General features: G+C 44.2%; 1 protein-coding gene across 3 annotated transcripts in view; it reads right to left on the bottom strand.

Annotated features, from left to right (window-relative positions):
- Pigk (phosphatidylinositol glycan anchor biosynthesis class K) overlaps positions 1-22,250 on the bottom strand; it is a 79,354-nt gene that overhangs the window by 11,788 nt on the left and 45,316 nt on the right. Inside the window, exons 10-11 of one of the 3 annotated variants that reach the window (XM_028879172.2) lie at positions 16,844-16,928; positions 12,555-12,653 (exon numbers count right to left, since the gene is read on the bottom strand). In XM_028879172.2, the coding sequence (XP_028735005.1) occupies positions 12,645-12,653; positions 16,844-16,928 (94 nt within the window). In that variant the 3' untranslated portion in view covers positions 12,555-12,644. Of the gene's footprint in view, positions 1-12,554; positions 12,654-16,843; positions 16,929-22,250 lie in introns of those variants that run through there. The other 2 variants (XM_028879171.2, XR_003735596.2) reach the window with 2 other exon arrangements.

Raw genomic sequence — 22,250 nt, 5'->3', positions numbered from 1 at the left:
GTACCTTGACTTCAAAATTTGGCTATAAGGATATGTTGCTTTGGAAAAGAGGTTCTGCTTTTGTTTCTACAGAAAACCAGAGGCTATGGATTTGTTCCAGATTAAGATACATCAGGTTTGACCAGCCAAGACACCTGAAAGGTCTCCGATGACACCATGGCCCAGATGATCCAACATCCAGAATCCTTTCAAGGCAACTGGCTCAGACGATACGGTCTCACGGACTACTCCATGATCCTAAAATTTTCTTTGTGTCCCCATAAGATACAGCGCCCCCCTCCAGCAGGAAGTAGTAAGAGAAGCTATGCCCAAATTCCAAATATACAAGCTGACTTTGGAGATGTGTAAAGTTAAAACCTTCTTTAAAAAAAAGAAAGGGAAGTGCTGTGGGACGGTCTGTATGTCAAATTGCTCTGATTGGTCAATAAATAAAACACTGATTGGCCAGTGGCCAGGCAGGAAGTAGGTGGGACAAGGAGAGAGGAGAATTCGGGGAAGTGGAAGGCTGAGGCAGAGAGACACTGCCAGCCGCCATGACCACCAGCAGCATGTGAAGATGCCGGTAAGCCACCAGCCACGTGGCAAGGTATAGATTTATAGAAATGGATTAATTTAAGATATAAGAACAGTTAGCAAGAAGCCTGCCACAGCCATACAGTTTGTATGCAATATAAGTCTCTGTGTTTACTTGGTTGGGTCTGAGCGGCTGTGGGACTGGCGGGTGACAGAGATTTGTCCTGACTGTGGGCAAGGCAGGAAAACTCTAGCTACAACAGAATACACAAATAAGACCATGCAAGATTTCCTGAGGTTAGAAATAAGACATATGGCACCCTGGTCAGGGAAGCAGCCCCCGACTCCAGCTGGCACTCTCTGGGAACCCACAAGCCACTCCCAACAGAGAAGCAGATCAGTGCCAACCTCAGCCGTCATCAGAGAAGCTTCCTCCTGCAGCAGATGGGAACAAACACAGAGACCACAGCCAGACACTATGCAGAGAGTGAGAGACTTCACAACACTCAGCCCTAAATGGATACATTCATCAAACCCCTCCCCTCAGGGATCAGGGAGCCCAGGGAAGAGGGGAAAGCATATAAGAGCCAGAAGAAATGGAGAACACCAAGGAAACAAGGTCTCTAAATCAACAGGATCAAGGCTTATTCGAACTCTCAGAGACCAAGGCAGCATGTACATGGCCTGCACCACGCATGGATCTGTACCAAAGGGGACTCTAGAGCTGGAAGGTGAAGTGGACACAGGCTCCCATCCCTAACCAAAAGCTATCTCCAATTGGTAACCACTTGCAAATAAAAATTTAGTGTTCTCCAAGGGAGTCTCCCTGGGGAACCGAGTACTCTTTGGGGAGGCCACATTCCCAGCAGTAGTGGCCAGCAGAAAACATACTCAATGCCATCTTGTTTCTTGTCTCATAACATTGTGTTGGAGCTTTTCCTTGTTTGTTATTTATCTTACTATTTTTATTTTATTTATATATTTTCTTCTCTCTTTTTACCCTATAAGTCCTTTGCATATATATTATGGCTACCAGTTTAGTGTTTTTACGGGGTTCTTGAGTGTGCCAACGAGTGGGTCTCTGTTTTTATATGCCTTCTCTTGGACTCTTTTCCTTCTGTTTGTTTTCTTTTGTTTTGTACAATTCAGATGTGTTCATTTTTATTTTACCTTGTTATATTACATTTTATTTTATTATTATCCCATAGAAACTTGTTTCTTTTCTAATGAGGGGCAGAAAGGGGGAGGATCTGGATGGAAGGGAAGGGGGGGAGAATCTAGAATATTGGGAGGGAAAATTATAATCAGGATAAATTATGTAAGAAAAGAGAATCCACTTCAATAAAAGAAAAAAGCTGTTATCCAAGATGCTACAGTTAGTCTTTTGTCTGTGGAAAAGGGCCTGATAAGCCTTAGTTTTCGAGAAAAGGAGTAAGAACACCGCCTTTAACAGTGTGAACAGTTTATACATTCACACAGTATGCACTTTGGTTGGCTGTTTGTTGTCTGTAGTTTACTTTCACAGGAATTTACACTTTCTTGATGAAAAGACTACATACATATAGACGGCACTTACAATGCACATGCACTTTAAAGAACGAGGTAGGTGGTAAGCACACACCATTGTGCCATTAAAACATCCTATGAAATGAGAATACACTAGATGGGATCAGTGAACTGCATGTGGGAGGGCGGTATCAGAGAGAGAGGGCCTGTGTGCCAAGGAACGGGCACAGTATTGAGAACCTATCCCGAGCAACAGCACACTTTCAAGAACCCAGCCTAGTGACAGGGCATACAGTCACATTTGCACACCAATTCCCAAGTGCAGAGGAAAAGATCTAAAATTGTGGCTGAAGTTCTTCGATTTCAAATCTGTACACCTAACACCAAGAAAACAGAGAAGACCACACAATGGGACATCAGAATCCATATGAAAAGTGAGGAGAAAGGACAGGCAGCGAGAAGAAGCAGGGTTGGCGAACTCCAGCCATGACGTATCCCAAGCCTGTAAACCAAGTTCCACTGAATCCCAGCCAAGAGAAACGATACCATCAGAATGTGGAAAACACAGTAAAGCTATTAACTTAGAACTCCAGAGAAAATGGACCAGATGGGAAGTACCTTTCTAGTGAGAGGGAAAGAGAAGGGCTGAGCTCTGGGAACTCGGATGACAGACCCGCACCGCAGGGAGGCGGGAGAGGAGCTCTTCGGCAGAAGGCTGAGGTGGACTCACACAACGGGGAGGAAGGAGGTGCAAGAGAAACGATGCAACAAATAAAAATACTGCCCTTGTTTTAAACACTTAAAATACACAATTGGCTATTTAAAAGCAAACGTGATCAAATGTTGTGGTGCTCAGAACAGCACAAAGAACAAAGGGCCGGGCATACAGACTTCCTACAGCATACGTGTACACAATATTATTTGAAGTAGACTGTGGGGCTTGGGGACATGGCAAGTTGGTGGTGTGCTTGCCTTGTGAGTGCACAGACCTGAGTTCAAGCTCCAAAACCCATGTCACAAAGCTTGGGCTTGTTTTCCCAGCACTGGGGGAGAGGCAGAGACAGGAGGAGCCATGGGGTCTCTGGCTTACTAGCCTAACCTAACTGGTGAGATTCAGGCAAATGGGAAACCCTGTCTCAGAGGAGATGGAGGGCCTTCCTGAAGACACACCTGAAGTTGTCCTCTGGTCTCCATTCACGCACACACGCGCACACACACACACACACGCACACAAGAAAATAAAGCAGACTGTGATAGAGTCAGGATGCGCAGTGCAAGTCCAGGGCAGTGTAGTAGATTCACTGATAAAGCACTAGTGGAAATCAGACGCAGTTGCAAACGACACAATCCTAATCAAAGTGGAGAGACAAGGAAAGAGAAGGAAGAGCAGATGGGGCAAACACACAGAGCAGTAAGGCAGGCCCCCATCCACACAGTTGACACTCACTTAAAGGCAGAGCCTACCCTCGCGAGGAAAGCATGAAACTCAACATTGTATACCCAAGCTCAGGCTCTGAGACTCAGACAAGCAGAACGGATGAGCGCATGTGACAACACATTCTCTTGATGCATTATGTGAATGCTTGTGATTGCACCCAGTTTAGCAATCAGATACCTACGCCAATGGTTTACTATTTCAACCACACCAGGCACTGGTTATGCTCCAGGTATAACCAGATCAGATCCTTGAACCTACCTAACAATGTAGTGGAACAGACCACATGTAAACAGTGATGTGCAAAATAACAGCAGGTAGAAGTAACAGTCCTTCGTAAAAGCCCCCGGGAAGAAGGACTGCAACTACTTTCTTCTCAAAAGGATTTCAGCACTGCTGGGCAGCAAGAAGCTACTAAAAAGAATTTGATACTTAAATTCCCCAAGAAATATGCAGAGCGTCTCCTCTATTTCATTCTGCTCTCCAGCAGGCATAACAACTTCCTGCCAGTCGAAATGGGCGAGGCGGGGATAGGGGCTAGCCTAGTCTCTCTCTTAATACTTGGGCAGTTATTCAGTCATTCTGAGAACATCGTCACTGTAACTTGTCCTACAGCCTAACAACACAATTTTTTGTTAAAAGAGGAAAGAAAAAGTGTCAGTGTTAGTCCAGAACCAGTATTTGTTGAGTGTCAAGGATGTGCTATGTGCTCCCCATAAATTATCTTGTACCAGTTCTCAATTTAATGTCATTTTACAAATTAAAAAGAAGACTAGAGGCAAAGAAATCATCCAACATGACAAAATGATTATTAGCAAAATTTCCTTTGCACCTAGTCCAGATTCACGCCAAAGGTCTGCTCTTTGAACACTGCAGTAATGTTTCCCTTTAGACACTCCACGAGCGGAGAGCAGGGAACCCTTCCAACAGCTGTAGATGGGACAGAATCGGGTTGGGACGTTTATGTTTCACTAGAGTGGAGGCCAGAAAGTACAAGAGACATTAGATAGGAGAAAGATTTTCCAGCAACACCAGAGGGAAAGGAGTGGGCTTTCCTACCTAGACAGGACAGTCTACGACAGCCAAGGAGAGGGCAGACCTTACAGACTCTAGAGCAGCCAACGGGGATAGGATTCTCTGGGGAAAAGCAGCATGGTGCACACTATTACTTCATCTTGGCATTTCAAAGCATGAAGACATTTTCTCACCTTGGTAAAAAAGCCAATTGCCTAAATTACCACAACTCATTTCCCCTGAGAAAAACGAAAACCAAAAACCAAATGTTAAGCATACCACAAGAAACCCCAGCACACGTCACAAGTAAAGTTCGCTGGCGGCTGGAGAGCTCCTGAGCGGAAACTAGTCGAGGGGATGTATCTTAAGTCACTGTAATGGCTTCTGCTACTCTCCAGTTTAAACACAGTTAAACACCAACTTCCTGGTTTTAGGCAGAATTTTTATACTTCTTCACTGTGGGTTTCCCAGGAGATCCTCACAAAGCTTTCAAGTTTTAATGTCTGAATCCTGGGGTATTCTCTTTTGAGATACACAGTCTGAAGAACAAATCACAAAGCCTCCCCCTGTGCTTAAATGAAGCCATTCATGGGAGAAACAATTTAATTTCAGTCAAATTAATTTTTTGGAACTCTATTTGCTTGCATCAAAAAACGATCACAGACTGAATCCCTTTTCATATAAAGTTCAACAAAGCATTTTTAATAAAAGGAGTAACTGTTAGTCACAGCAGTCATTATGAAAGTGTTTAGCATATCTTTACAATAAAAACAAATATTATAATTATTTTTACCCATATTCATAATGGTTCTTCCCATGGACCGAGAGCTTCTCTGTGGGTAACAGTCTGCAACAATGCTCTGATACGGCCCTTTCTATTTCAATGGTAGCTGAACATGCAAGATAATATTCACAGTAGACCACAACTATTACTTTATTATGTCAGCCAAAATGGCCAGGAGAGAAGCAAACTACAAAGTCTGACAGTTCTAAGATATCAACTGCTGACATTTCAAATAAGCTCCACCACAAGCTTTATAATTTTAATTATAGTACACAGTGCTATTTTGCAGGAAGGGAAAAATCAATTAGCACCTAACCTATCCATTTATAATTATCACCTATTTCTAGCAATGTTATAGGCTGAATAACTACCTAAAGGTTGATGAATGTACTTCATAAGATTAAGATGTCTAGTGGCACATCTTACATCAGAAACCCACCAATTCTATGAAATCAAACTATGCGGGCATCAGTTTGTCTTAGGAAATTCAGAGCACTGGAAAGTGTAAAAAGGCACACACACAAAACAGGAAAACTGAAAACCCTGGTCAGATAAAGCAGCTGAATATAAAGTGAAATGATCCTCAAAAGAAAACCGGGGCTTCTCTAAAAATTACCAGAAATGATGATCAGAGGTGACTGAAAACAGTGACATATTAACCCTAATGCTATTGGTACAATGAGATGTAAGTGAATCTTGACTGTCAAATTTCTGTAACCAGAGACACTGACCCTTTTCATATAAAACAGGACTTTTCTATCATTTACCATAAATAATAGCCTCAGCTTTTATCGGGAAGAATGCTCATTCCATCCCAGCCCCTTTCGGTGACAGAGAAATGCCCCAGCTACGTCACTTCCTTCTGTGGCAAGCCAGCAACACCCCCACGCCCAGGGCACGAAGCCAAAGGGAACCATGTTTTACTGCCTCTGGGACCGGGGTTCTGCTCACACGAGGGGAGTCCTGGTGCTCTGTGTTCTCTTTTCCAATACTTCAGGAACAATTTTGGTGAATTTGGCAGGTCAAGTTCCTAAAGATGGGCATATAACAACGAAAGCGACTGCTAAAGCATCGACGGATTGGCTTGTTTGCCTTTGGTAACTATTACTTAATTAGACTGCAGGTTACAACCTGTCCACCGGAAGCAAAAGGCAGGAAGCTGTGTTCTAGGTCTGCTTTCTTGACTGGACTTTTCTTTTAGACATTCTTGGTCTAGTGAAGTGCCAGAGAGCCCTGTCTCTGAGTTTCCTGGGGTAGAAAATGACCCTCGGCTTCAGTGCTGCTCACTGAGCAAATGTGGCACACGAGCCAAGACCCCTCACACACACACTGCACATGGTCGCCTCAGGTGGTGACAGCACTGGGCTTCTCTGCTAGCTGATGCATTTGGTAAAATGAAGAAAATATTCCTTCTATTTGGCATATTTATAAGATTATAACCAACTGTTAAAAGATCAAAAGTCAATTTATAACTGCCATCATGACTGCACCATGGTTTCTATTAATAAATGAATTAAATTATGGAACATTTTAATAAGCCTTTACTGTATCTAAAAGCATTTTAAAATATATATATCTATCTTCTCTGAGAAGAAGCAGCAAAAATCTGCTGTGAAAGCCTTTTGTCTTGTGACTAAAATGATGGAACTGGAATATAAAGGAGTGAAGTAATTATGACCGAGTATCTAATGTTCAAAGCAATGCATGGGGTCAAATGGCTGATACTCATTTGGGATGTTTGCTTTATAAACGTGACAAACTCTTAAGTAACTTGTGGAAGAAATGTGTATTTCTCTAGCTGTTTTTGTTACTTAATGTTTTAGCTGTGTGTCACTAATTTTCAAATATCCAGGGTCCACTCAGGTAAGTTAATGATCTGAGATTTTTGACATTCATTTCTCTGACAACTTGGATATCCCACTTGCCTTGAGAATGCACACAGTCGTGGGGACAGACGATCAGTACAGGCACTCTGCAATGAGTCATGAGTCACAGCTTAAACACTCTCTTGATGGGCGGTTTTATGGAGAGAGACACGGTGTCTTTGGACAACAGGACACAAGCAGTGGGTGTGCTGCCTGGACCGCTCACTGAATCTGTGAAACCCCACGCCCGTTCAACTACCGTGACTGAACACTGACTCCTGGAACAGAACTGGGTAATGTAAACGCCAGTGAGTCATCCACAGGTGAAATTCGAAGTGAGCAAGGCTCTTCAGCGCCTTCATCCCTTATCAATTCTTTGGCACCTCCCCCATGACTGATTCTATTTGTCTGTTAGGGTGGAGAAGGAAACCAGGCATAGGTCTTCTAGAGTGGCTCTGTTTAACCAGGCTTTCAAATAAATGAATCCTCATCCGCTGAAGAATACAGAGAGGATTCTACCAAAACATGCTTTCAGTTAACTGTCCCAGGAACTCCACCTGCTTACAATTCGTTACAACGGCCTGATTTTCTGAGGGAAGACATGTCTGAACACAATTGTAAGTGTTGATCAGGGGGGAGCACTACACAGTAGTCAAGAACACTGGCTCTGGAGTCACGTGATCCGGACCCAAGCCTGACTTTGCTGCTTATAAGACCTCAAGCAGACTACTAAAGTGACTTCACTTACATGTAACTGAAACTTCTTTAATGGTACTATTTATTTTCTGATGGTAAGGAGGAGAAGAGAAGGAACAGCAGGAGGGGGAGAAACAGGATGAAGAGGAGGCAGTGGTGGTGGTGGCGATTATCTACTGCACAAAAGAAATGGGGTAGAAGATGTAAATGAGACACTTCCAGGTAGAATATGGGGGAATTAAAAGCTGACTGTAGATGAACATCGAAGAAGGAGGAGAGAAAGAAAGGAAGGCAGAGAAGAGGAAAAGAGAACTCTACTCTTTCTTCATTAATATCAACTATTCTTATTTTTTTCAATCATTACAAATTTAGTGGAAACAGGAATGCCTTTTGTTCTAGAAAACTTAAAAAAAGTAGGTGAGCCTCCAAATTTTATTTATTTTTGGTTTTTCAAGACAGGGTTTCTCTGTGTAGCTCTGGTTGTCCTGGAACTCACTCTGTAGACCAGGCTGGCCTCGAACTCACAGAGATCTGCCTGGCTCTGCTGGGATTAAAGGTGTGCACCACTACCGCCGAGTTCAAATTTTAATTTTTAATAAAAATAACACATGAAAGAGATATGATGACAAATTTATGGACAAACTAAAAAAATTTTAAAACTGCATCAGGTTGATGAGACACCATTACTGAAACCTGGATTACTATTTCCAAAACTGTTATGGCTTCTTTATTCTAGGGAAGCAACACTCAAGAATGGGCACCGGCTCTGACATGGACGAGGGAGTAAAAACTCCTGTCTGGTGTTCAAGAGCAGTACACAGTCATGAGTCTGTAATTTCAATGAAAAGAAACGATCCGTGTATTATTTTTCACTCCACTCAGTGTTTAAGCTGCATGGCTAGGAAGAGTCTGAAAGATTACAGAGCAATCCAAGCCCATCCCAGACAGCGTGAGTGATATGGATTTGGTTCCCTTTTGATGAGTTTCCAGACATCAATAATTCAATAGACACACTTCAAAAAGAAGGTACGAGAGACCTGCAACTTGAGGCATTTCAGTCAACCTTTAGCAGAGTTTAGCTCCAGTGTGGGAGGCTTCACTGGAATAGAAGAAAACATTAAAATACCAAAATAGCTACAGCAGAATAAAATAAAGAACAAAGAGGAACAGAAGGTCTGAAAATCTGCCCTTATCCATGTCATATAATGGCAGGAGTTAGAACTGCAGAGTTCACTGCACTGTGTGACACAGACAAGGAAGAGACTGAACTACACATTTAAAATCTTATTATTGTCTGTGTGTGCAGACACACATGTGCAGGCACACACACAACCAGCTGCCAGAGAATAACTTTTGGAAGTCAGTTCTCCCTTTCCACCATGGGTTTGGGGAATCAAACAGACCACCAGGCTTCAGTGGCAAGCTCTTTTGACTACTGAGTCACTGCTCTGGTCCCTAGTTTAGAACGACAAGATTGAGAAGCTGGGTTATAAAATGAAAGATTCTATGGACAGACACTGGAAGGAATTCCCTGCAGCAGTCCTGGATCTGCGTGGTTCTGCCCTCCGTGCAGGGAGCCAATTCAGAGAGAGGGTGTCCAGACTAAGTAGTGCTACCTACAGCCAGTGTTAAATATCCTGTGGTGTCAGGAGCAATTCTGTCCCCACAGAGTGTCGGCAGATGCCCAGGACACTGAACTGAGTATGCTGGGAAGACCCTTGTCTGAGGAGAACTAACATGCACTACTCTGACCAAAATACAGGATTTGTAGGAGGCTATCCTGAGGTGCTAGGATACGGACAAAGCACAGGTGGGGAGGTGTCAGGTACTGTCCACAGTGGGGTGATCGGGTCCCCGATGTGGAACGTCCGATATGCTGTGCTCGCTTCAGTCTCTGGATCCTCATAACAGCACAGAACCCACCACTTAGTAAAAGGACCCAAATCAAGGGAGAGATTACCTTAGCACCTAGAGTCTCGGCATCACCCCTGGACATCTCAACCCTCCCACATATGCATCGAGCCTTTAATGACGCTGTTTCAAGCACATGGGCACATACATGGTTAATACAGGTATACTGGGGCAGCTATGCTGGGGCAGCTACCATTCTCAGGTGGATGAACAGTCAGCAGAAACAAAGCTTCAATTCAGTCCACAGTAGTCACTGACTCGTGCCACACCTTCGTGGCACTCATAGTACAGTGGACCAGTCCTGCTATGGACTGAGATCACAGACATTGATCAAAGAAGCCACTGAAGGAGTGTTACACCTACATAATGACTGAGATCACAGATCACACGTGTAATGACCGAGATCACAGATTACACCTACGTAATGACCGAGATCACAGATTACACCTACGTAATGACTGCATGAGCTAACTGAACTGCAAATATACTTGGGTGCAGCTTTTACTCGTAACATCATTTCACTACCCCTTCCTATGCATTAGAAGACAATTTACTCTTAAGTTTAAAGGTCCCTCAGTATTGTCAAGGTCATTAGATAATTTATCATCTTTCCACAAATCTCAGGCCCTTGCTGAAAGACAGTTTATGTGGAGCCAAATAAGACTGACCAAGTCCTGGATCACTGCAAGCTCCATGTTCCACTCTGATAGTCACTCCATGAGGGTTCCTTTAGTGGAAGCAGTAGGTGCGTGGGTCATGGTGAGGTGGGTAATCTCTGACATAGGCCCTGATGCTGTCCAGTAACGTTCCTAGCTTCAGGGTTATTGTATGCTAGAGGTCTGTTAGACTATTACTTCCCAGAGGGTTTCTTCACAGTCCCAGGGCGGTAGGTCAGACACAGATGGCAATGAATGGCTAGTAAGAGAGCCAAACACAGCCAAGATAATCCAGCTCTAGATCTGCAACACCCCAGCCTCCCACAATAACTTCAGTCATGAAGCCTTTGCAGAACATTTGATGTAGGTGTGGGTTCTTCAGAGCATGGGACCTCTAGTTCATAACTTCATCCAGGTCACCAGGAAACCCACCAATCCCAGCCGTATGTGTCCTGTTCATAGGGGCCGTCATCATCCTGGTATTTGTGCCACCGTCTATATCTAGAAAACACTGGGCCAAATATCTTAGTGTGTGTGAGGAATACTTAAAATTGGTCCCTCTACAAAAATTAACAGGCATGCTCCACTGGATGAAACTAAAGAAAGGTTCACCTAACAGTAGGCTTGGACACCCACTCAGCACAGACTTGTCATTTCTGAAATACTTTATTCCAAAGTTAGTTTTTTTAAGAAGTTGCATTTGAGATGAATAGATATTCCTAATTACAAAGATAGTTCTCTTTTTGAAGACTTTTATGTCTGACTAATTTTCAAATCACTAATTGTCATTATTTTATAATTAATAAGCTCTACATGGTGCTAATCAACTTTTCATGCTCACAAATTAAAGTGAAACAAACCTATTAACTGCCAAAAATGTTATCTAGCTCATTTGTCAGTGATTGCATTTACAAAGAAAATAGCATTTACATTCAATAAAATACCATATTATATTCATAAATTTTAAATCTTAATTCAAAATCCACACTACCTTTTAAAAAGTGGTTTGATTTTCAAACCAGCACCTGCAAAACAACTATGAAGTTTACTTAACTACGAAAAACACACCCACTTCTCTCGCTAATGTCCCAACAATGGGCTTTCTCCTCGTAAACAGAACAAGTGACAGTCCCTGAACACAGAATGTCAACATGGGCACACAGGGTCAGAGACTACTTTCTCTGTCCGTACTTTCCTGCTGTTTCTCCATAATGTCCATGCATTGTGAGCTTACCAAATTCCTAAAGGGCTTGTGCTTTACAGAGCAATGTCCCTTCACCAGCAACTCCAATTCCTATTTCCCAAAGTACCGCCAGACTGTTAGCATATGAACGCTACAGTTTGCAAGCTCTCTCACAAATGTTGATAAACACCACCACTGTTGGCTACGAAAGTACCACAGCAAGATTGGCATAAGGCCCTTGGTGGCTGGAGAGGTCCCTTAAGCCCGTGCACGCCTCAGTCGGTGGAAAGAAGCCTGAAAGCAGTAAGCAGTGGGCACCAAGCATGTGGTGTTGCTATGCGTTAGACATGCTGTTTAATTCCTCAACAAGAGTTCTCACAAAACACTTACTCCCTCAACAGCATTTAGGAAGACGGGGAAGCGGCGGGTTTAAAGTCTCAGACAGAAGGAAATGTGGAGAGGGAAGGAAGAGAAGTGAGAAGCCTGAAGATAGAGGGGCGGCCATCGCAAGCCAACAGCAGCAAGGGGGCTCTTCCCATCTCTGCTGCAAAAGCTGCTGTGATGAAATACTCAAAAGCATTTATTCCGGCCCAGAATCCAGGTACCCAGCATTACTGGGGAGAAGTCACAGCAGGGAGCTGCAGGCAGCTGGTCACATGGTATCTACAGTCAGGGCTACTGCTCACTTCCATTTCTCTACTTAGAGAACCTAGGATCCCATCCAGAGAATGCCAGGCAGGATGACCCCAACTGGCACGCCAGAGGTCCATCTCCCAGATGATTCTTGATTCCACCATGACACTCCAGTTACCTACACTACTCACTACCTTCACCAGCTATGCAACCACAGACAGAGAAATGACAAGTATTTCCAGATGTGCTGTGCATACTGCAACAGTGGTTACCAGGACTAAGCCATGTCTAACGGTACATGTCAGCAGGAGAGACACCGAATCTCGTGTGCTGTGAAGCTATGTCAGCCATACCTTATTACCTGCACTGTGACCCATCATCCTAGAAAGAGCAGAAAAGAGATGGAGAAGAGTCGGGGCTTAAGTGACTTCATCTGCAAGCAGCTAGATTAAACTTTCTGCGGGCAGAAACAGAGAAAGAAAAGAGCATGTAGTTGATAAGAAAATAAAATTCAATTATTTAAGAAAGGGAAAGACAAAGAAAACCCCATTTGCTCTACTGAGTTCTGGATCTGAAAGTCCTGTCTCCTATGTCAGCTTATGTGTATTGTAGCGTGTGTTCCCAGAGTGCCATGGCCACAATGTGTGTTCCCAGTGTGATGTCGTCCTAGTGAGTGTTACAGTGTGTGTTCCCAGTGTGCTTTGGCCACAGTGAGTGTGTAATGTGTGTTCCCAGTGTGATGTCGTCCCAGTGAGTGTTACAGTGTGTGTTCCCAGTGTGCCTTGGCCACAGTGAGTGTGTAATGTGTGTTCCCAGTGTGCCATGGACTGGTGAGTGTGGGGCAGGCACATCACTGCACAGGGTCTCATGAGCACATCACTTATGAAGTTATTTGGTGGTATTCAAGAAGGGCAGCAGAGGGTCACATACCTTGTTTCCTGGCATCTCTGCAAGAAACAGGTGCTTTTAACTTTTCAAATATCTGTATTAAATACATAAATACACCACAGCATTCACCTTTTTAAATTCAGTGGTTTACAGAGCTGTGCAGTAATCACCATTATGTTTAGAATATTTCTATTACTCCAAAAGAGAAACCCTATGTCCAGGGAACATCATGCCCTGCCCCAGATCTACAGATACGGCGTTGCTGGACATTCTGTCTGACCTCTTTCACAGTATGACGTTCACACCTGATGAGGTAGATCCGTGCCACAGGTAATATGCACCTCAGTCCTTTTTTATATTGCTCAATATTATCCTTCTTTTTGGTTGTGCTGTATTCTGTTGACCTGATCACCCAGCTGTTCTGTGTTTGGGTTGTTTCTACCTACCATTTATTCATAGGCTGCTGCTGCAATGAACATCTGTCTCTGTATGGATCCTTGTCCTTAAGTCTCTTGGGCCTATGCCGATGCTGGAATCACTGGGTCATATGATAACTATACTTAACCTTCTCAGAAACTGTCAAACTGAGTTCAAAAGTGTGATTTTAGCCAGGTGGCGGTGGCACATGCCTTTAATCCCAGCACTCAGGAGGTAAAGCCAGGCAGATCTCTGTGAGTTTGAGGCCAACCTGGTCTACAGAGCAAGATTCAGAACAGGTACCAAAACTACAGGGAGAAACCATGTCTTGAGGGAAAAAAGTATGGTTTTATTTTATTTTATTTGTGTGTGGGAGTATGTGTATCCATGGGTACATGTGACTTTATTTGTGTGTGGGGTCGGGGGTCGGAGGTCTGTGTGTCCATGGGTACACTCACAGAGGCCTGAAGAGGACAACGGGTTTCTTGCCTGTCACTCTGCCTCACTCTCCTGAAATGGGGTGTCTCTACGCTGGTGCCCAGCAAATCCCTGAGGTGCTGAGGTGGGATTTGAAATCTGTCCTCATACTTGGGAATCGAGGATTATTATGCACAGCACCATCTCCTCAGCCCTCCTCCCAAACAGGCCTCCAATCTGGCCATCTGATGGGCACTAACTACTCTGACTGAATTCACAGAGTGCACCTTCCTCCCAAACAGGCCAGTCTGGCCATCTGATGGGCACTAACCACTCTGACTGAATTCACAGAGTGCACTCTTGGCATCTGCGGCTCTTTCATTCACTGCCCACTGCACTGAGATGGCATTCAGTCTCTAAGGAACTCTCAAGAGTTCTTGTATATTGTTCAATTGACTCTCCTCTCCTCCTTCAACGCTGCTGGGGCACAGAGGTGCTGTGCCCACACAGCAAACTCTCTCTACTGAGTCACATCCCCAGCAACTCACTGTGAGGCTCTCTTAGAAGCATTTGTCTTCTAAGCTGGTGGCTCCTTATGTCATGGAAAATATTCTACATTTATAGTTTCAGTTTTGCTGGACGCTAAGGGTCTGTTAGACTATTACTTCCCAGAGGGTTTCTTCACAGTCCCAGGGCAGTAGTTCAGACACAGATGGGCAACGAATGGCTAGTAAGAGAGCCAAACACAGCCAAGATAATCCAGCTCTAGATCTGCAACACCCCAGCCTCCCACAATAACTTCAGTCATGAAGCCTTTGCAGAACATTTGATGTAGGTGTGGGTTCTTCAGAGCATGGGACCTCTAGTTCATAATTTCATCCAGGTCACCAGGAAACCCACCAATCCCAGCCGTATGTGTCCTGTTCATAGGGGCCGTCATCATCCTGGTATTTGTGCCACCGTCTATATCTAGAAAAGCTCCATGGGATCAGACACCCTCTTCTGACCGGTACTCACGTGCATATACTCACACACAGACACACAGGGACATACACATAATCAAAAATAATAAAATCTTTTTAAAAACTCTAAGACAAATTGTGGAATATTCCTTTACACTGTGTGAATATATGTTGACGGAGAGGAAGCAAGACATGCTGCAGAGGTAAATGCTACGAGTCTCGTGGCAGAATTTAGATTAAAAGAAATGGGTTCATTGAAGTTGTAAGAGCTAGTTCCTAATAAGCTGAGCAATTACAATTAATATTAAGTTCCCATGTCGATTACTTAGGAACTGTGGGTAGGGAAGAAAAGTCCGCCTACATCAAGTGACCCCTTCCTAAGTGAACCTGCCGGAGAGTGCAAGTCGGCCGTTTCTGTTACAGAGCTGCCACAAAAGGAAAAGCGAGGTAGGACGGCACGTCTGCTGCTGACAGGGCCTTTCCTGCCTCCACCTTAACTTACAAAAATTAACTCCTACCATGCAAAATTTCTTAAAAATTGAGATTTTTATGATAGATCATTCAGATTTTTAATTATACTGTTTGTAATTTATTGTTCAATCAATACCATCTCTCTTATACTAGAAAAAACCCACAACCTAAAATTTTCTCCCGGGTCAAATGTTTTACCTTGAACTCAAACAGTGTTTAACTACAAAACAGTGGTTACAGAAAGCGGACAATTTACTGGTTCCTTCACATTATAAAAACATTTCTGACATTTCAAGTGGCCAGCCGCCTTAAAGGTTAATTCCTGCTTCTGTGGTCAGGTTCTATTCCAGGTGACCGGCTCTGGGCAGATCCTGTTTACCCATTCCGAGCAAAGCACACTGTTTCAGTGTACACTCTCACTGTAAGAACGTATTGACTTGCTGTCTCCTCTGCAGGTTAATTCATTTATGCTGAGAGTCAGGCATGAAGACAGAATTTTAAATGTGACATTTGCAGACTGTTAGGTCACTTAAGCTCTGTCAACCTGGGAATCCCTGACATATAAACTGGACTTGATTACCATATACAGATGAGCACCCCAGGGAGGCAGATTTCTAACCATTTTTAAGATTCATGCAGAATTTTAAAACTGAATTTTATCTATATATTGGAATTTTTTCAATTAAAAGCCTCTTTCCTTTAAATAAGCTCAAACTGGCACTATTAACAACCCACAGACACTAAACCAAAATTCCCAATTGAACAAAAAATACTGGAAAAACTCCTAGTAATGATATCCACAGCAACTCTGAGGAGTCCTGACACTCAAGGCTGCTTGGTGTTTCCACCAATCTCTAGGAGCTGAAGAATCTTCTAGGTCTACATGCCAGTCAACAGCTGTTTAAAGTCATTTGCTTCTGGCCTAGGCAGGCAGATGGTATATGCTGTCACAACCACAGTACAAAATCTAAGCTTTGTGCTAACAACACTGTCTTTTCTCAGATGATCACGACATAGAAGGATGAGAGTCGTCGTTATAACTGGAAATGAACAAAATGCCCACGTGGCCTTTAGAATTACGCCTCACAACAGCTGATGATGGGGAGGTTGAAGAGAGCAGGGAAGACATGTTCCTGTCCTTAGCCACTTACAAAATGACACTAATGATTCATTGTGAGCTTTCTCCTTGTGAACAAAGACCAGATACAGTGGTTTAAAATGAAGTTTTCTGACATTTAGTAATGTGTAGGAGGTCATTTTGATTACCCCGAGTCTTAGGTCTTATGTAAGAGCTACAGCATGACACTCTAAGTCGTCTTCGGAACTGGGTTTCAGGTGGGGATGTTCACTGTTAGGGTAAAGCCCAAGCAGGAAGAAGGGGTCCACAATGCCGTTTACTCGGAACACACTGATTCTGAAAAACCTAATGAAAGCAATTACCTGCTGAGAGTACAAATCTTGTTTCTTTCAAAAGAATCAAACGGAGACAAACCTGGTGTATTATCTGAGCCACTGGGAGCTGCTCAGCATACTTGAGAGGTTCTGTGGGCTCCTCTGCCATCCCGTCCTCCTCGTAACTGGAAAGCAATCAGAAGACACATCAGACAGGTGCCCATGGCGAACAGCAGATAACTATGTAACTCAGAAACGTGCTTACCACAGACCTAACGTAACTTTTGGAAATAATACTGATTAATAATTTGGGGTAAACTACCCAATAAAATGACCCCGATTTAAACCATGAATGTATTCATACTACATGTAATTGTGTGAAGAAATCAGCTGGCATCATTTACTGTCCACGTCTCCCACTTTCACTCAAGATTTAACACTTAAGAACCCTGTTCACAGGGCTGGAGAGACGGCTCAGAGGTTAAGGACACTGGTTGTTCTTCCAGAGGTCCTGAGTTCAATTCCCAGCAACTACACAATGGCTCACCACCATCTGTAGTGAGATCTAGTGCCCTCTTATGGCCTGCAAGTATACATACTGTACACATAATACGTAAATAAATCTTTTAAAAATAACAATTAAAAAAAGAGCCCTGTTCATGAGGGCTGGCTTCTCAGCATGGCATCCCTGTCTTTTTAACCACCCGTGTGCATCATTCCACTGGCCCTGCTCCTCCAGGTCTTGGCTCCTGCCTGTGATTACTCCTGTCTGTCTGACCAACCTCCAATCCTGCCGCCTGTCTGCTCACTCCTTCTAAATGTATGAATTTGTTTAAAAGACCCAGCTACAGTGTTTTCACTTCTTCAAAGAGAAAACTATGTGGTGTGCTTCTCCATTTACCCAGTGCTTACCTTCTATCTCAGTAAGTGGGAAATAAGCCCTACTTTAAATTCTAAATTTAAAATTAGATACAAAATTCACACAACACATGCTAATACAGTATGAACTACAAGATGCAGACAGACAGATTTCCTTTAGGTTCAGAATGTTTTTCTTAGTATTTTTAGTTAGCACACAGAGTCCTGAGCTTCATGGTGACACTTCATACATGTGTCATCATTTTCCTTTGTTTCGGCCCGCACTACCCTTCACCCATCCCCCAACCCCTTGCTCCCACCGAGTCTCTTTTTTGCTTTCAGGTACATATATTCCCCATCACTCTCGTCACCTCCTGTTTCCTGGAAATCATAAATGTTAAAGAGAAAAAAATCTTCCCAAGTAGTCTGATAATTTTTTTTTAAACTATTGACCATCTCAGAAATAAATACTGAATTTTAGACAGTAAGACGTAACTGCAAGGAACCATTCTTTTACCCCCTTTCCAGTGAATTCTACATCACTGTACCAAAATTAGATTTTAAATCCCTAAACTTCGACTTTTCCTGGAAAACATAGGGGATAAGCTTGGCCTAAGATTCAAGGACACAACGATGAGGATTATGGAGTCTTTCCCAAGAGGGAGGCTGATGAGCAAGCCAACACATCTGCCCAAGATTAAGGAGCACCCAGAGTAAAGACAGTTGACTTACTCCAGGAGTGCCAAAGATTCCAGTACTGGTTAGGGGAGAGGCAGGTCACTGCTAGAAGTCAGGTGGGGGTGAGGATGGGGGAGAGTAGGCAGGTCACTGCCAGAAGTCAGGTGGGGTGAGGATGGGGAAGATAGGCAGGTCACTGCAGAAGTCGGGTGGGGGTACGCCGAATGGGGTGAGATTAGTAGCAGGTCACTGCCAGAAGTCGGGTGTGGGAGGTAGCAGACTGATTTGGGGGAGAGTAGGCAGGTCACTGCTAGAAGTCGGGTGGGGGTGAGGATGGGGGAGAGTAGGCAGGTCACTGCCAGAAGTCGGGTGGTGGGAGTGCGGATGGGGGGATGGGAGGGTTCTGGCTCATGGGTAGAGTTTCCTAAAACTCTGAAATGTCTAAAGGAAAAAGCAGGGAAAACACTCACGATACTGGCAAAGGCCAAGACTTCCTGAGTGTGCTCCTGTTGCTGAGTAAATCTGGCCAATGAACGACAAATGGACAGCCGTGAAATTAAAAAACATTCAGCAAAAGAAACAGTCGGGTGAAGAGGCAGGCTCCAGAACAGAAGAGAACCTTTGCCAACTATGTATCTAACAGAGGATTAATATCCAAAACATATGAAAACTCAAAAACCTAAACAGGCTAAAGAATGGAACAGAGTCCTCAAAAGAAGCACAAATGGCCAACAAATACTGTGTGACATGCTGTGTCCTTAGCCACCAGAGAAACACTAGTTAAATCACTGGGTTCCATCTACACCAGGAAGCGGCTAACATCAAGACAGCGGCTGCTGCTATGGTGTCGGTGGGCCTGTAACTCCTATAGCTACCAGGGAATCAGTGTGGAGGTTTCTCAAAAACAATCACTAGAACGTCCATATGACCCACCTACACCACTCCTGGGCACATACCCAGAGGACTCTACATCTGACTAGAGAGACCTGCACATTCATGTTCATCGCTGCTGTACTCACAGTAGCAAAGAAAGACAGTCAGCCCAGACACCATTTACTGAAGGATGGATAGTGAGAATGTGGTACCAATTCACAATGGAATTTAATTCATCCATTAATGAAATAATGGGGCTTTCGGAAAAATGGACGAAACGGAAAAATGCCCTACCCCCTCTCTCATACCTGAGTTCTAGCTATTTTTATATGTATACATTTGTATCAGAGAGAATGTGTTGGAGCCCACAAAAGTAAGAGGCGCTCCATGATTCTTCAAGTCAGGGTACAGCAGAACGTGCAACCTAAAATGGGAAGCAGGACGGTGTGGAGGCTTGCTCAGTGAGAGCAGCAGGCAGGTGGAAGGCACAGAAGACAGGGGGGATGTCAACCAAAGTGATAGAAACTGGTGTTTTGATGAGTTAATCAAAGAACAATTAAATACTCTGAGTGGAGTGGCCTGGGGGTGAATAAAGCTCCCACCGCTTTGTAAACACAGCCCTGGGGCCAGCGGCAGGCTACTTCTCAGGACTTGTGACCACGGACACTCCCAAGGACTCTGAACTACACAGGTCAAGCTCTTGGCTGCCCACCATAACCAGTAGGGAAGACTACCACTAAACATACACAGGCTTTGGCCAGGAGACACGGGCAAGCCAGAGCTGCTCTGGAAACCTCCCCTGCTGACTAGCCTGATACTGCCAGACGGTGCCACACAGCTTCGCTCAGGGTTCCACACTGACCGACCAGGCACTCTGGGAGGGCCGCTGCAATAGCGGCAGTCCTGGCTGGGGCTTAGAACTCACTTCCTTCTGGTGCTGGACACAAGTAAAATCCTGTTCCCTTCTACGGAGCCATGTTCACACCACAGGCTTGGTCAGAGAAGCTTATCTTTCCGGTGGTCAGCGGTGACTGCACAGACTCAGAACTGGTCAGAGGACAGAGAATAAGTGACAGCTTGGACGGGCCATCTATAACAGCCCTCCAGAGGGTAGGGGCACTGTGGAAGATGAAGCAGAGAGAAGGAGAGAGTCTGTGGAGATGGGAGAAACCACGTGGGAGGCCGACCCCAGTCACGGCATGGCAGGCACTGCAGGGTCAAACTCACACAGCTGCGGTGACTGCAGCATGGTCACAAAGCTGCCCCTGTGACAGGGACAGGCAAGGCTTGGCGAGACCCCACCTCACCCCTGCCTGGGACTTAGAGGCGGCTAAAGGTTGATGGGGAAGAAGAGATCCTTTTGCAGTCAGTCGTGTGGCAATTGTCTACTTTTTAAATTTTCTCACTGAACTATCTGAAAGTTGAAGCATCATGGCAGTTCACGTCTGAATATCCCAACACTTCTCCGTCAGCTTTCTACTTGAACATAATGTCAGCGTCCTTTCAAAGACACTCGGTGTATGATGCACACTGAATCTCAGGTACCACATGATGGGGCCGCTCCATTAGTTCACTGGTGTCTCGTAGCTACAACAACTGCTCTTGTACTTCCTGGAAATACTTGTTTTCTTCCACACAAGCACTGCTTCCAGGAACCAGCTGGGTGCTCTTTCCAGTTCAATGGCCTTCTCTTGAATGCACCTCTAACTTTAACTACTTCGGTACTGTTCTTTCTTAGTGGAGGCCCAGGTGGCCTTCTCCTCTCTCTTTATGGACAAACCCTGAGGGTTGGTAGGCTAACCATTTCTCTCAAGTACACAAGAGACAGGACCTTTCCACTCAGAAACTCCGTTCAGCTCTGAGAAGTTGTCCGTTACAGTTTTTAATGTTATTTCTCTTTATTCTCCGTGGTTGTCTACTTTAAGCATTAAACTAAATATAACGGAGCTTCTCTATGCTTTATTTCCCTCTTTCCCCTCATAGTTCAGTGTTACCTTCTTGTCTCTTTTATTTCTAGTCCTTCTTCCCCTCACTGAACTTCTGGTAATATAGACCAGAAGTTCTGGTAATATAGACCCTTGGGTACCTTGTAACTTGGTTTTCGCATCTAAGGTGATGTTTATCTTTTTTGTCAATTTCTTCCCAGAGTTGAGTCAGGTTCTATTTCAGACACTCCTGCTGTTTATCTCTTTCAGTCCTGACTTTTTAACTGACTGGCCCAGGGTGCTCTTTCACAACACAGACCCTTGTTTCATATGTTGTTCATATTCCAGGGTGGCCATCTGGCCTTCCTATGTTTTTCCTTTTATTATCTTTCCACCACCCCCACCCCCACCCCCGTGTTCATGTATGCGCAGGTGCATGTATGTAATATGTGTGCACGTGTGGAGACCTCAAGTGGCATTCGCAGGTGCTGTCCAGCTTGTTTTGGGGACAGCCTCTCACTGGCCTGGGTTTTACTGAGGACTCAGACTGGCTGGCCAGTGAACCCCACAGGTTTGCCTGTGTCGGCCTCACCAATGCTGGATTACAAGCACCATCCCAGCTTCATTACGAGGGTCCCGGGGATTGAACTCAGGCACTTAGTGCATGACAAGCACTTTAGTGACCCCGCCATCTCTTCAACCCTTCCCTCTAGTTTTGTTTTCATTCACTGAAGGAGTCTCCATATATAACAAGATGTATATAAATTATACATTATATATAATTTAATAAGGTCTGATCTCAATTTTTAATTTTATTCTTGTATTAACTTTGTCCATTTTCTGGATTCTTTTTTTGTTGAGGATTATTTATATTAGCTTTCTTGAGATTAGTAATGGCAATTTATCTGGAGTTGGAGGAAGAGAGAGGAACTAGCTTACAAGGATTCTCAGTTCCAGAGCGCCCTCTTCTGTAGATACAGTGGACTGCAGCTTCTTTAATAAGGTATTGACTGTCCCAGGGTGGGACACAGTGCTATTTTTAAATGCTCCCTTGTTCTATAAAGCCTCTCCTCACCTTCAAGTGCCTTCTTCTTTCCCTCCACATCTAACACTCCAATGACACTGTGTCTCCACCCTCCTCCTCGCCATGTCTTCTGTTCCCACAGAATCACC

Source organism: Peromyscus leucopus, chromosome 6 (assembly GCF_004664715.2).
Source record: "Peromyscus leucopus breed LL Stock chromosome 6, UCI_PerLeu_2.1, whole genome shotgun sequence".
In the NCBI taxonomy this organism is placed as follows: Eukaryota; Metazoa; Chordata; class Mammalia; order Rodentia; family Cricetidae; genus Peromyscus; species Peromyscus leucopus.
The sequence above is the reverse complement of the archived record's forward strand: the minus strand, read 5'-3'. Positions and strand labels throughout refer to the sequence as shown.